Source organism: Aythya marila, assembly GCF_965140915.1.
Source record: "Aythya marila genome assembly, chromosome: 4".
Classification (NCBI taxonomy): domain Eukaryota; kingdom Metazoa; phylum Chordata; class Aves; order Anseriformes; family Anatidae; genus Aythya; species Aythya marila.
In genome coordinates this window covers 50,626,801-50,641,993 of record NC_139045.1, presented here as the reverse complement: position 1 = coordinate 50,641,993, position 15,193 = coordinate 50,626,801, and the positions used below count along the sequence as shown (strand labels likewise).

Genomic DNA, 15,193 nt, shown 5'->3' with positions numbered 1-15,193 from the left:
TCCATGCAATGAAGGCTGTTTACACATGAATCTCACAGCCTCAGAAACAACATACTTACAAGTCATGAACTAATTAGTTAATCCTAATAGACTCGACCCACTTTACTAAAAACAAAAAACAAACAAACAAAAAAAAAAAACCATAATAGTTTCATAGAATCATAGATCATAGAATTACAGAATGTCTTGTGTTGGAAAGGATCATAAAGATCATCTTAACTCCACCCCCACCTGCCACCCACTAGACTAAGCCCCATCCAACCTGGCCTTGAACACCTCCAGGGATGAGGCAACCACAACTTCTCTGGGAAACCTGTTCCTATGTGTCACCACACTCTTAAGTGAAGAATGTCCTCCTAACATCTAATCTATATATTCCCTCTTTTAGTTTAAAACCATTCTCCCTTGTCCTATCATTATCTGCCCAAGTAAAAAGTCGCTCTCCATCATTTTTATAAGCCCCCTTTAAGTATTGAAAGGCTGCAAAGAGGTCTCCCTGAAGCCTTCTCTTCTTCTTCTTCATGCTGAAAAACAGTTTCAAACAGTATTTTTTATTGTTTATAGTATATAATTAGAAAACTTTTTGGAGGGAGAGAATTTCATTTAGTTTATAGGGAAACAATTAGAAATATTGACTTGAGCCCAATACCATAAGTAGGGTTCTCTATTTCCAGCACACTTTTCTGAACCTCTCCAGCTACCACATAATTCAATATGATTAGCAGCCTACCTACGTACACACTCAGTACTACAAGGGCTTGGGAGCTGTACAGTAAATCAGGCTTAAGTGATGTCAGTATGGCTGCATGGAAAAGATTGCACAGTACACATTTTTTTTACAGCTCACGTTTTATATCTTACTTAGGCCAGGGATTTTAAGTCTCATTTCACAACCAATTCAATTTGTTAAATAAAAGGACAAGAAATAAATGAAGTCAGGAGTTTCTGGAAATTTGGATAAAATATTTCAAAAAATCCCATATAGATAGCATTATTAGAAAAAGAGCAATCAAAGAAGAAATCAGTTTTCTGATTCAGAATCAATTTTTATAAAAATGCTGCTTATGCCTACGCATACATGATGTTTATATTTTTTAAATAAATGATTTTCCAACCAAATTTAATATATTTTACCAGCTAAATGTTCATCTTAACTTCTAGTCATGCCAGGAAGCAAAAATGAAAACTGTAAGTAAAATACTGTAATTATATAAAAATACATAGTTATTAGCGAGTAGGGTATATTTTCCATACAGTTCTTGATAGAAAGAATTTGAGGCTGTATTAACCCCTTTCACTTCTTCTTAACATTCTTGTTGACACTGATCTCAGTAATAAAGTTGTCTAATGGCTCACATGGCCATTACATACAATGTGTGTAGTAACAGGCAGAAATCATATGCTTGTTTAATCCTTCTAAGATGGAGCTTGTAAACTCTTGCATAGTAATTCCCATCTGAGGGCCTCAAAGCACTTAATGCAGGTTGTCGGTATCTTTCAACATGCTATACAGGTATAAAAATTGAGGAACACATAGGAAAAACGATCTACTCAAAGTCAACCAACAGACTTGTAACAGAACTGGAAATGAAACATACATCTTCCTAGTGTTTTTCTGCTGGGCTACAAATGGAACAAAGGGGAGTCTTCCTGGAATCTTATTTAATTGTTACCTGCAAAAGTCATATCAAGAAATAGTATGAGTAAAGAACAGAAGAAAAGACATACCTCATGGTGTACAAGAGAGTTCCATCATCTTGGATTCGTAGAAGCTTGTTTGGCATTGTCATATTATGAGCCACTGACTTCTTCCCATTGTGAAAAAATGTATCTGGGGTCCAGATTTTGCTGGCCATTAAGTTGTTCAATCTAAGAATGTTCATTGGGCCCTTAAACTTTAATCTCTCATCCTTCCATCTCTGACGGAAGAAAACATCTATTGTGTACTCCTGTAATGGAATAAAAATATGCTTTTTGACACAATGAAAAATGTATCTGCTTTTTGAGGACCAAAACAGAAAAGGTGTGGTTGCAATATTCCTTTGGCAAGATTGTTTCAACTATCATGTGAAATTGTATAATACTGAGAATAATAAACAGGAATTCAAAGTACTATTGCTATGACATTCTCCTTCACAACTGCTAAATGATGTTTGTATGTCAAACCCTTCCAGTATTTAGATTTCTGTACCTCATACATATAGTATCTGTGACAAAGGTAATTTCAATAAACTTAGTTTTTTACATTAAGAAGTAAGAAAAAAACACAGAAAGATATAGTATTACTCATGTAGCAGATGCACCTGTAGGAGAATAATCCAGCATTTCAATAGCATGGAGAATGGCTGAGAGGAAGAAAACAAGCCTATCCATAAATTGTACAATATATGCAGGCCGATGGGTATAAGGAAGATTTTTGGAAAAGGCAAAGTAAGGACCTATAGAAGTATAGATTTTATTAGCAAAAATACTTAGATAAGGAGCAAAGCTGACGAATAACAGGTGACACACTGTATGCTGAACTGTCTGGTTTGATACCTAATATTGGGAAGGAAGGAGAAAAGGATGCAAGCAAAACAAACTGATGACCTAGACCAGATGCCTGTGTCACACAGTGCTAGATATTCCATCTGCTATTTTTTGTTGCTTTTCTAAAAAAAAAAAAAAAAAAAAAAAAAAAAAAAGCTGATTAAACATTGATAATAAGTTCATTAACTAACTTTAAATTGAAACTGTAAATGGATTAGTGATTTGTTATTGTCAGCACAACACATAAATTGGAAATCAAAGACCATAAAAACTTTGTTGGACATAAACTGCATTCTGTGCAGCAGCAAATGTTACCTTGGAGCAACTTCAGTTTTGTCAGACAGGTGCAAAATGGGCCTATGATTTCAAAACATGACTATATTACAACAGCTTGTACTATTACGATTAATCTGCAAATGATACAACTTCAGCAAACCATATTTGAGTATACTATCTTTGAATGGAAAAATCCTAATAAAATTCTACCAATATAAAATATTCCAGTTATTTCCAGACAGAAGTGATTGGAAAGAACTTAACAGTCCTCACCACTTCTTGCTGTCTCCCTTGTGTGCTAAGCAGACAGCAAGAAGTGATAGCCCTTCTCAGCTCCTTTTCCTATTGGTCTGATTTTTTTGGGTGGTCATTTTGGGACCCGGGAGTTGGACTCGATGATCCTTGTGGCTCCCATCCAACTTGATATATTCTATGATTCTATGACTCTATGACTCTGCATGCCCAGGAGCTGAGTGAGTCATTTCCAAGATAGAGACAGAAGATAAGATCTTTATGTGGAATAAAGGAAAGAAAATTCTGTTATCTGAAAGATCATGACAGGCGTAGGGGAGAAAGCAGTTGTAATTAAGAGCTGTGACAGGTGCTTGGGAAAATCCTTTAGGAATGATATAATGAGGTACTTGTAAACTAACCTGACAAAACACACAAGCACAGTTTTTAGCTATATCAAGAGACTTTACATTTCATAACACAATTTTGCAATTTTTTAAATTCAAACTATAGTTACTCACACAAATATTAAACAAAACTAATACTGCCATACATTGAAAATTAATTTGTTTGGATTTCTTTAACATCAGTTGTTACTACCTATAATAATATTTTAGTAAACATATCTGTAAATAGACACTGTTTCATGACAAATAATATGCCCATTTCTCTGTAACAGATTACATTGAATAGTTCTGCTTTATTTTCTAATTTATATGTTGTTTGCTAACTATCCTCTAACTTAAAATCCCATTTTCAAATTCCAAGTTATCTAACAGTTCACTTATGGATCAGGGAAAGTCACAAAACCATAAAATAATGGATGACCAAGAGCAGCAAAAACTACATGCTTGAAGCAACAGGGGGAATATATGACATTTGTCTGGAAATAGCAGGTAGTTCAAGGAAAACAACTGCCCTAGAAGCTTTCTTTTAATATCTGTCTGAGGGACTTTGCCAATACATCATTGCTATGCATGAGAAGATTGATGTTTGAGGTATACAGAAGTGAAAAGAAGAGCCTGAGGGAGTAAGTCTTTGAAATCCCTCTAAAATTCAAGAGAAATGAGTGATAAGTTCTACAAGTTCCTTTGAAAAATATCTCCTGGACGCAAGTGATTAGAATATAAAGTTTTTGTAATGTGTCCATCAAAAAAGAATTTCAAAGGTCCCACTTCTTCACTGTCGTCCATCACATATAAAAAGAATTACTGGAGATATGAAAGATAAAATAAAAAAGCAGACATGAAATGCCACTAAATCAAAACAGCAACACTTTAAAAAAAGCACATCTGATGTCTGGACACAGCTTAGGACACAAAACAAATAGAAGAAAACCTGATCTGTGGACTTGAAAGTTTACACTGATAAATACCCCTTTATCTACAAGTAATTCTGTTCTCTCTATTGGCATATTTCCAAACAAATCATGCCAGAAAACTTTGTTTGACAGAACATCTGATTTAGAAAATGGAAAGAGGGATTTACCCGAGGTCTGGTGTGAATGATCATGAATATCACCTCCTTCCATTCACCACAAAGTAATAAAATCCCACATAGCTCTTAACTTTTCTTCTTCTAGACATCAATGCATTTGCAAAGGAAGTATTAGGATCTCAGTTTTACACAAAGGGAAACTAAAGCATTGAGATGACCTTAAGTTGTTTCAGTCCATTTACAGAATGGTTACAAAAAGCAAAGTACAATCCATGCCTCTTGAATCCCAGTGCTGTATTCACTCATCCATGTTCCCTCCTGAACCAAATCTGTTCTACTTATGATCACATGATGATTACTTATGATGATTACCATGTAACGAAAACAGGAAGCTAATAAAATATTTTGAATCTAGTCAGTATGATACAAAGTCAACATTTACCAAGAGATTTTACATAAATGTTATGTAACGATTTCCTATTCCATCTACATATATATTTTGTGGTAAATGCTGTGTGGTGTTTATTTTCCGATCAAAACTAACATTCTTTTAGAAATGCAAATCTGCATTATAGAAAAAAAAAAATACTCAAATTAATACCTGATATTCATTTAATACAATCTGCAGATATTCTCCTATATGACAAAAAGACCACTATGTCTCTGGACAGTACCAAACTCTTGTCCAGTGCTCAGTACACTATCTCTACAAAATCACAGCAGCATACTTCCAGAAGTACAAAGGGGTTCTGTGATCTCTTCTAGACAAGCAAATGCTTCCTACTGATTTATGTCTGAAATGGTGCTTTTATACATGTAGCTGGACTCTAACACAGTACAGTTAAACATAACAATTCAAATATGTATTATGCCAGCTTACACATAATTTTAAGGAGAGGATAAAATTCTGTAATAGTACTGTAATAGTACTAAGAAGCACTGAGGCTCTGCTAGTTCACTGATCAAAAGAATAAAATGGTGAAGGAGCGGCACTCCTCTTCTTGTAATGCATAGTAGTTTTGAGCAACAGTATGCACAGTAAATATATAAATATTAGTATCTCTGAGAGAAGCTTTAACTGAGTATAAGCAATCTCTTCACCTTGTATGACAGTCATCTTTTTTTTTTTTTTTTTTTTTTTTCCCCTAAGGCTAAATTTGTATGGGAAAAGATCAAACAAAAACAGAATCTATTCCCACCCTCTCAGATAACGGTTTTGGGATTTTGGCAGTGTTTGCATCTGGAGTAAAAATGGAAGTGTTCCAAACATCTTGAGATTGCAAGTGTCCATTAGCAAGCTGCATTGTTGTGAAGCAGACTGAACATTTTATTAAATCACCTCCTCCACACTCACCTAACAGTATTGGGACTGAAAGATTTCTGGATGCAATTCACTCTCACAAAATCCCTCAACACTCTAGGCACAAACACTCGGGCTCTATAGAAGTACTATTAATACATTAACTGTGTAAGAGTAAAACTCGCTGCGTGGATGTATAAATGGAGTCCATTTGGCCTTTTCCAAAATTTATCTTCTGATGTGTAAAAAACACAGAACGTAGAAGAAAATAGCAGACAGACAGATACTCATTTCAGGTTTTTGAGAGAGGCGGGTCTTATACACTGGTGAATAGAAATCTTGAAAGTATTACAAATAAACACCCTCATGGAGCAGTGCTGAGATTTAAACTGCAATGTTGGTTATTTTTTAACAAAATACTTAACAGCCCTATTAAAATCTTAAATATTCTCTTAATAATCACTACATTTCAAACAAACTTTCATTCATTTTTAAATATATCAACATCTGCTAGATATTTTCAACTTTTAGTACTATAAAAAAAATGTGGTATATTTCTAGGGAACTGTAGCATAATTTTCCTCTATTTGAAGAATTTATTTCAAGTCTTTTATTTCTGCTTCTTCTGTCAACTTCAGTCATTTTTGTCTAAGCATTTAATCTAAATTAAGTATTTGAAAAAAGTCTGGAAAAAATGTGTTTAACCAGTTTGAATGATAGCATCTAAGGGAAGAAAATGTCTTATTCATATCCATTTATGAAAAGGTGATTCTTTGAATGGCTCTCTCTCTTTCCATAGATCTGATGGAGAATGAACTCTGAGTCTAAAATAAGCACTGAGGAGAGATAAGAGAGGAACGGGAAAGATATAAATTGAGCTTACTTAGAGATAAAACAATATTATTCACAGTACTGTCACTGAAAATACAAACATTTCTCATTACCCTTTTTTGTTCAGACATGGAGAAAGAGCAACCCTGAAACACAATGGATACCTGGTGCCAGGGACAGGAATCCAAATAGAAAGTACATTGGGAGCTAATATCAGTGCTTGGGCACAGTCTCTGACAAATGAAACTCTGATATTTATCCACTTGACAGGATACTGCACAGGAAAACAATGCTTTCCAAGAGGATAAAAGGACAGAAATTGTGCAGACCATCATATGCGGTATCCTCCTTAAAAACTGCCTATGGATTTCCTTGCAAAGGCAATGATCTTGGCCTATAATAAAAGGGAATAGAGCTACCAATTCACTGACTTTTCAGAAATATATCCATGATAAAAAGACGACCTAGATGCTTCCCAATGCCCTAGAGAACTAATTGTATTTACCATTTCTGTTTGCCTTTTAGTCTTAATCTACACTTCTGTAACTGAACTAAAATAAAATCTACAGTAAAATAATTGCTTTACTTTTCTTTTTAGTCTTTGGGAAAAGAAAATCATTATCAAGTAACCCCTTATTCCAGCTGGACAACATAACCCCTCTAGATCCTCTTCCCAGTTATGAAACCATACCTAATAATCAGATCTTGAAACAGCTAAAACATTAAGTTTTATAGGAAAAAAAAATAATCTGAAATACAGAATGGAATTATGAATTCTGAAAAGCAGATACAGAAAAATGAATGTGATCTGGTGTTCAGCCTCTTCTGTGAGGAAAAATCCTCAATTACAGCAAGAGATGTTATAATACTCCTTGTGGTCATTTCTGGTTTGACATTCAGTCTTCATTAAAAATTCTGTACTTACTACATTTGAAAAATCAGAAATGTGTCTTGAAAGTTTAATTGCAAATTGACGATATGAAAGGCTGTGTTGCATTGAACTCATATGATCTATGTATAACCTAGAGAAATGTTCATGTTTCTCGATGCTAGTGTGAAAAACAAGCCTATCGGCAAGAGATTAGGAACAATGTTATGTAGAAACATAAAGAGAAAATAAAGACATAACCACAGTAAACAAAACTCTCCAAATACAATAAGAAATTAGAGGTTCAAATATAAAACTATAAGAAAGCCTGTTAATTTTAATATTAAGGAAAACTGATTTAGGTCCTACCACCTACTATTGTATTGTAGGGAAGTAGGAAAGACAGTTCCCAGTGATAATTAGACAGGCTGCTGTGAGGCAATACTTTGCAAAAGCTTGTTGGAGTTTTCTTCTCAGCAGACCTCATATAAAGGTTCTCAGTGGCTATATGCTCTGTCTTATATACAATAACTGTTGGAGGAGCAAATAAGCTTTCAATTTTTTTTATGTATTTTTTCCTCTCAAGAAGATCAGCACTTATATAGCTATCTGGGAAATTTTAGAAGCCAGAGTGGTAGGTGAGCCTGGAAGGAAAATAATTCTGAGAAAAATCTGTAAGAGTAATTTGTTTGCAGTACTAAAACCAGAGCTATTGGCATATCTATATGGCTATGCCAATCATCAGACTGGGATTAATATTATTTACTAATTTTGAAAAAAAATATATATATATCAATTTTAATTTATTAAGTTAAATCATTTCCATTTTGTTATCCTGGGAACCATATTCCAACCAAAATTATCCTTCACTTTAGAATTTTCAGGAATGAAATAATTTAATTAAAAATGTTTTAATTAACCACTCTGATCATAAATTAACCTTATAATTATCCTTAGACAATTAAGAGATGCATTGTTTTTCTATTGTTCTGTTAATTTGGGGGGGGGGGGGTTCTGTTTTGTTTTGGTTTAAGTAATGCAGGTTTTCTTCTCTCAGGCTACTGTCAAAGTAAATTTGTATCACTGATCTGGCTGCAAGCCCATAAGGCATAGCATCATAATACTGAACTTAAACATTTTGGAGAAATAGCATCTCAAAAAAACAGAACAGTGAAAACAAAACCTGTTTAATCCCATTTTTGTTTGCCTTCTTTGATGCTCATTAATTTGCAAAAAAATAAATAAATACTGTTGTATATTGGCATTTTCTTTGACATTACATACTGTGGGTAGTATACAACAGCATTTTTATCACACAGCTAATATGGGTGCAGCCATATTTTACTCACAGCAGTTCACTTGAATTGCAGTTTGCAAAAGAGTTCTAGCAAAGATTAAACAGATTTGGCAGATGACTATTTGGGGCAGAACACAGAGTAGCATTTTTTAATTATTATTTATTTAGTCAAAATGTTAATCCAGAATTAAGATTAAAAACTTTGACTCGAATCATGTTTGCAGAATAATCTGAGCTTCAGATTTTACCTCCTGAATTTATCAACCACTATTTCAGCTAGTCTAAAAATGGTCAGAGATCAAATTTGCCTGGACTTAAATACTTTATGTCAATCACTTCATGCTACTGGAAAAATATAGAGAATTTGTATGAAATCCTACACTCCAGCAACCATACTGAGTCACAAGTTGTACACAATAACATATCATCATTAATGTGAACTACTGTACCTAGTGAGGAATACAGAAACCTCACAAATTCCTACAAACCCCAAACCAGTTAAGGTTAGGATGATATTTTATCAACTTTTTGAATCAACATGGATATGCAACAACAGCGTCCTTAGACCCAATCAACCTGTAATTTTTATTGTGTCACCTCTCTGTTCCATGCTATAATCACATATCAACCATCTCCAACAATAGTGAGTTCCCTTCCTGTTTTCGATAAGCTTTCTTCCTAAGTACTGTTGCTTTTCACAATATGCTAACTGCCAAAAATAAATAAATAAATAAATAGATAGAAAGATAGATAGATAGATAGATAGATAGATAGATAGATAGGTAAATGAATAAATAAAACAGGCAAATAGATAATGCAAAGGTGTACAGTCATATGTCTGCTGACCTTCTTTGTTAAGAAAAATCCCAGGGGAAGGAATTCTGCTGGCAGCAGCGACTCTGAAAGTTTTGGACAACAGCAGTGCCCAGTCTGAAACCCTAATGGGACTGAAGGCTTCACTCACACTGTGAAAACAGAGAGTTCCTCAGGCACTGGAACCCAACATTACTAAAAAGCCCTGCAATTCAGTTTGGGCTCCCCTGAAGACTTAGGATGACATGGACAGAGACCAAACTTATTTTCCAAGTGAAAGTTGTCAGGAGAAAAGTTTAAAAAAAAATAAAATATTCCAGTGGTGACAACATTTACAGAAGAAAATATCCTTGAACTCTCTGTATAGTAGTTTACATTATCAATTCAGTAATGCAATACCTAAATGAAACAGTACTCGTATAAACTCTAATGTTACCTTTGCATCTGACAGAATATGAGATAATTTGGAAGTTATTATTTCAAAATTTATATGTTGAAATTTTCTGATCTACTGCTCATACATTTCAAAATGACTTAATAATTAGCTACTTAAGTTAAATTAACCCTGAAACTTGTAGCAGTAGGTATTAAACTGCTCTTATCTATCTACTTTTTTGCAAATAAACCTCCCCATTACAGTAACAGCTGCCATTCTAATGTACCACAGTCTGTTTCGATAATACCTCAATACAGTAGTTACAGTAGTGATATCAAATGACCTGAGAGCTTACTGTGTTGTCATATCTGCCTGTGTAAATAGATATCCAGAGTTCTCCATACATTTACACACTGATGTCAAAAGTGTTCCAGGAACTTGGTCAAGGAGCTTTTCATTAACACCCCATTTCACCACAAGTGACCTGCACAGCCGTTGATAAATCTCCCTGTACCACAAATATCACAATTTAAAATTGTTTTAACTTTATCTCCCAATTCTTCAGGAATGCTGTAAATGTGAGGACAGTGAAGTCACGCTAAACTAGAGTAACAAGGTCAACAAGGTCAAGTGATGTTCATACAGTCACTTTGCATATAGTGTGGGTACCCATTTTTTATAATTCATAATAAACAAGAATCAATTCAGAAACTTAACATCATTAGGAAAAACACCTCAAGAGAATCAGTAGCACATGCAGTGTCAAAAGAAAATAAATATACCTTTTTTCTATGAAAACAACTTTTCACGTGAAGCACCAGTAATTTATTCTTCACAGTGGAAACAAAGCTCAAAAAAATGAAACAACCACAAAAAAAAAAAATATATATATATATATCTCAAAAGCTATGATTGCTAGTCAGTGAACAAATACCTTTAAAAACACATACTGTATTATAAATAATATTTAGTTTCATTGCAACCTAGCATGTAGAATCAAAATGCTTCCTGTTTTGTATGATGCATAGTGTGAAAGTTTTTACAGGAAAAAATAAATAAATATAGACTGGTTTTAAAAATATTATTTTTATGCATATACAAATACAATGTGTTATATTTCATATATTATCAATTATGTTTAAAATTCTTCATAAATAATTTTATTACTTTTTCACCACAATTACACATACCCTGCTTTCTGTATCTCACATAGTCCTATGTCCATTCATTTGGTATATGTGTCTTAAAAACATAATAACCCAGATACTCATAGGGCTCTCATATTGTAAAGGAGTGGTAAGGGCAGCTAGATGAATTTTCTGATTATGTCGTCCTTCCCTTCTTTCCTATCAGAGGTGTTTTATCCATGAAGATTTTCCTCTCTAATCTGCATCTGATTTGCAGTGAGCCTACAAAGGACCCCTTGTCTCAGAGTTGTTTTTTTTCATTGGTGTTTTTATGAAAAATTGTGATCCAGAGCAATATTTTGATATTTTCTTTCTTTGTAATGTCACTGACTTTAGATGGTCCCTGTTAACACTAGTAGACCCAGGGACTGCAAAAATTCTAAGCACTCAATAAAAATTATAAACTCTTGGTTTGGGGCTCATAAGAATATCAGGCCAGAAACTCTTGCTTCCCTGAAATATTTTTTCATGTATTATCATTGCAGAAATTTTTGCTAAAATTCATTTCACAAGGTGATGACTACATTTATATGAATTTCATTAAAAAAAAAAAATCCATAAAAAAAAAAAAAAACTTACCAAAATAGTGGAAATTTTGATAAACCTTTTTCCATAATGTCAGTTTACTAAACAGTGCAAATGATGCAGGACAGATTAGTAAAACCACACAATTGGTGCTGATGAGCCAACTTCCAAGCTAAATTTCAAGAGTATTTTTGCAAACTAACTCCTGTCAAGTCCCACAGTGCTCTTACTTTCCAGTTTAGTTTCGTCCAAAATGAATCCAGTTCACCCACCTCAAGACTGCTCCAGAATATAAACCATACGTACAGTCAAGGGGGACTATAAACAGGAGATTCAGTGGTACAAACTGAACAGTTAATACAGATGTACTTGTCATCTAGGGTCTATAAACCAATTTCCATCTTTGGAACTTCTGAGATTTGGTACTTCCCGACTTCAGGAAAATTGCTCTTAATCTTCCCACAACAAATGAAAGCAGAATGCAAGTTTAAAAGCAAGTTTATAGCATATCTCTTTACATTTTTTACCATACATGCAAAGGACTCAGAAACTCACCATATCTGTGTCTGAAACAGGTCCAAAACTGGTCACATAGATGTTAGTGAAGACTTCAGTAATACTATCTGATAAAAAAATAAATAAATAAAGTAATCACTTTAAATCTATAGTATTTCAAGCTCTCTATACAAAATTATGCAACATTTTGAGCAAGTTTATGCCCTTATTTATTCCACTGAACCAGAATCCTGTTGTAAATACTTGGGGTCTCTACCCCACTTAATTATGCTGTGATTACAAAGAGGTGATCAGGCAAGAGTTTGTCCCACTGTGTAGTTCATTTCAATCAGACGACTATACAGCTATCAGAAACTACATACATATTTCCCATATCTCTACCAGCAAATATAATCACACTGTATTGGACTGAATGAGGTAGTACAGTTCTAAACATGTAATGCCTTTTTTGCAGAGGTATTATCTCTGTTTTTGCAGATAATTCCTATTAAAGCTTTTCTAGTTCAAGGCTGTTTTCTTCATCCTGAACAGTTTTTTTCAAAGCCAAAGACAAGAAAGAGGTTACAAAACAATTACAGACTACACCAAACGTAACACTTGACTGTGTTCTGTATTTTAATTGGGTATTTTTTAACTGGCATGCTTTAACATAATGGTTCTTTCCCTTGATACATGATGGTCTTGAGATACTGCTGCAATACTATAAATACTGTTAAAAAAAAAAAAAAAAAAAAAAAAGTGCTTCTAATCATTGGAGCCAGACAGCCACGAAGTCAGAATATTAAATATTGTACTGCAGGGAAAAATAATTGCTGAGTTTTCTGTCTTCAGTTTTCAATTAGACTCAAAACTGAATGATATTTGCTAAGAGGGATAGAACACGCAGGAAATTTCTCACAGCCATTGCCAGCTGCTGTCTGTACTCAAGACAGTCAACACGAGGAATGCCTTAAAGCCAGTTGCTGGCTGGATAAGAAATATTTGAATACAACTAGCTGCACCCAGAATTTTCCATTCCTAAAAAAAATACATGCCTGTGACATGACTGATCCTGGTATTGTATCATAATTTCTATATTTAAGCATCATTTAAAATGGATGGTTAATAGTTTTTACATTGCTAAAAGCTACCTTTTGACAAATATGTGGCACAGACAGATTTTATGTGTAATTGTACTGAGGCCAATAATCACTGCCCTCTATTGGAAGAAATCAGCAGTACTCACCCACGACTGGAGAAGCTCTACCAGCCACCAGGCTGTTCTATGTGTGGCTGCACAGAGAGTAGTGTATTATCAAAGGGATGTAGCCGCACCCAAAGCAGAGATGGAGGTGATACAGTGCTTTCAGTGAACTTCTGGAGCATGATGAGAGCACACTCCCCCACTTTCACTTTTAAAGAAACTTGAATTTGCTTCCTTAGACCAACACTAGAGACATATTCTTTACAATATAAGACTTGGTAAAGCCTTTCCTCCAAAAAGAGAACCTTCTTTCCAGGACTGTGATTGCTTTTCAAGCAAATAAATAAAGGCTGACTGTTACTATGTGTCGTTCAGGCACTCTGAAAGTTCAGTAAGCACATTTTCCCTGCACATCTTGAGAATCATTTATTTGTGTGACAGAGATCTCAGTAATTTATCCTGCAGCATCTACAAAAAAAAAGCAGAGTTGATTTCTGCTCCAAAGAGTTTACAAACTAATTTTAAGTCAATGGACAACAGAAAGTGCTGTGTCTGCACCATTATTAATATTCAACAAACATAAGGTATGTGTCTGGCTGAAGTTTAACACTGAAACAACAGGTACAGTTCAGAAGACTAGTGACTGCACGGTGCCTGTGGGAGACTCTCCAGAAAAAGAATTATTCTCTCCAAATGGTTACCTGGCACAGGGTGAGATGCGGTGGAGAAGTGACAAGACAGACTACTCTTCAGGGGGTAAAACAATGCTGCAGGGACTAACTGTGAAATTTGGCCTGTACTGTAATGACAACATACAATCTTAATTACAATTCTACAAAAACCCATGCTGTTACAAATATATGACTGACAATCAAGTATCCCAATGACAAAGAACCAGGGTTAATTTCAATTATACAGGTATAATCTGAGTGAACTCTGTCTGAGGCAAGAAAATCACTTGGCAAATCTGAATCTGTTTCCTTTCCCTCAACCTCCCCTCATCTTCCCTCCCCCCCCCAAAAAAAAAAATAAAAAAATATTGATGAAGCATGGTTCTCTCGTAACTTTACCCTAATGATAACATTTGTTTCTTTACCCTAATGATAACATTGTTTGCATCTGACATACTATTTGTCTTTACAATTTACATGTAGTAAACTTGAAGGACATAAAATCTTCCTGTTTGCCTTGCATTTTAAGTTTTTATATTTAAAATAAATAAAAAAAATAAATCCTATATCCAATCACATTATTTCTCTTTCTGGATACTTCTGGATCAATCCTGCCATCAGAAATGAGCAGAAGAGCTAAAGACAAATTGACTGAAATTGTTGAATTGTTATTACAACAGTCTGTAGATTCCTCCTGTTGGTGTGCATTAACCACTTCAAATCAGGGATCCTAATTATCCTTGAGTCAAGGACCAAGACTGAGGGAGAGGAGAAGGAACGGATGGGGGAAAGAAGAGGCATGCTATCCAGAGATTCTCAGCTGTAAGAGCTTCATTTTAGGTCATCATAATTAAGACAAGTATTTCAATGCATATAAAAAGTACTGGGGCAAATTCATCCCTGATAGCCTCAGGAATGAGAATGAATACAAATTAATCATAACCATTATTTTCTGTCTGCTAAAACTGCCTGTAAGCCATCATAGCTCTAGGTAGTGGCGACGGCAATAAGTTTTAACGCAACCAGTTGCTTTTCCCTGAAGTGAGGGCTCATCCTAACTGCAGGCACTCCACAAGGCTGCTTCTCCTCAGGCGAAAGTCACATTGGAGCTGAGAATGAAGGGAGTGAGCAGAACATCTTGAAACAGGGTATG

At 34.6% G+C, this 15,193-nt stretch overlaps 1 protein-coding gene across 1 annotated transcript in view; it reads right to left on the bottom strand.

Moving 5' to 3' along the window:
- GABRA2 (gamma-aminobutyric acid type A receptor subunit alpha2) overlaps window positions 1-15,193 on the bottom strand; it is a 55,229-nt gene that overhangs the window by 15,773 nt on the left and 24,263 nt on the right. The window contains exons 4-5 of the mRNA XM_082758565.1: window positions 12,226-12,293; window positions 1,729-1,949 (exon numbers count right to left, since the gene is read on the bottom strand). Coding sequence (XP_082614691.1) covers window positions 1,729-1,949; window positions 12,226-12,293 — 289 coding nt within the window. The remainder of the gene's footprint in view (window positions 1-1,728; window positions 1,950-12,225; window positions 12,294-15,193) is intronic.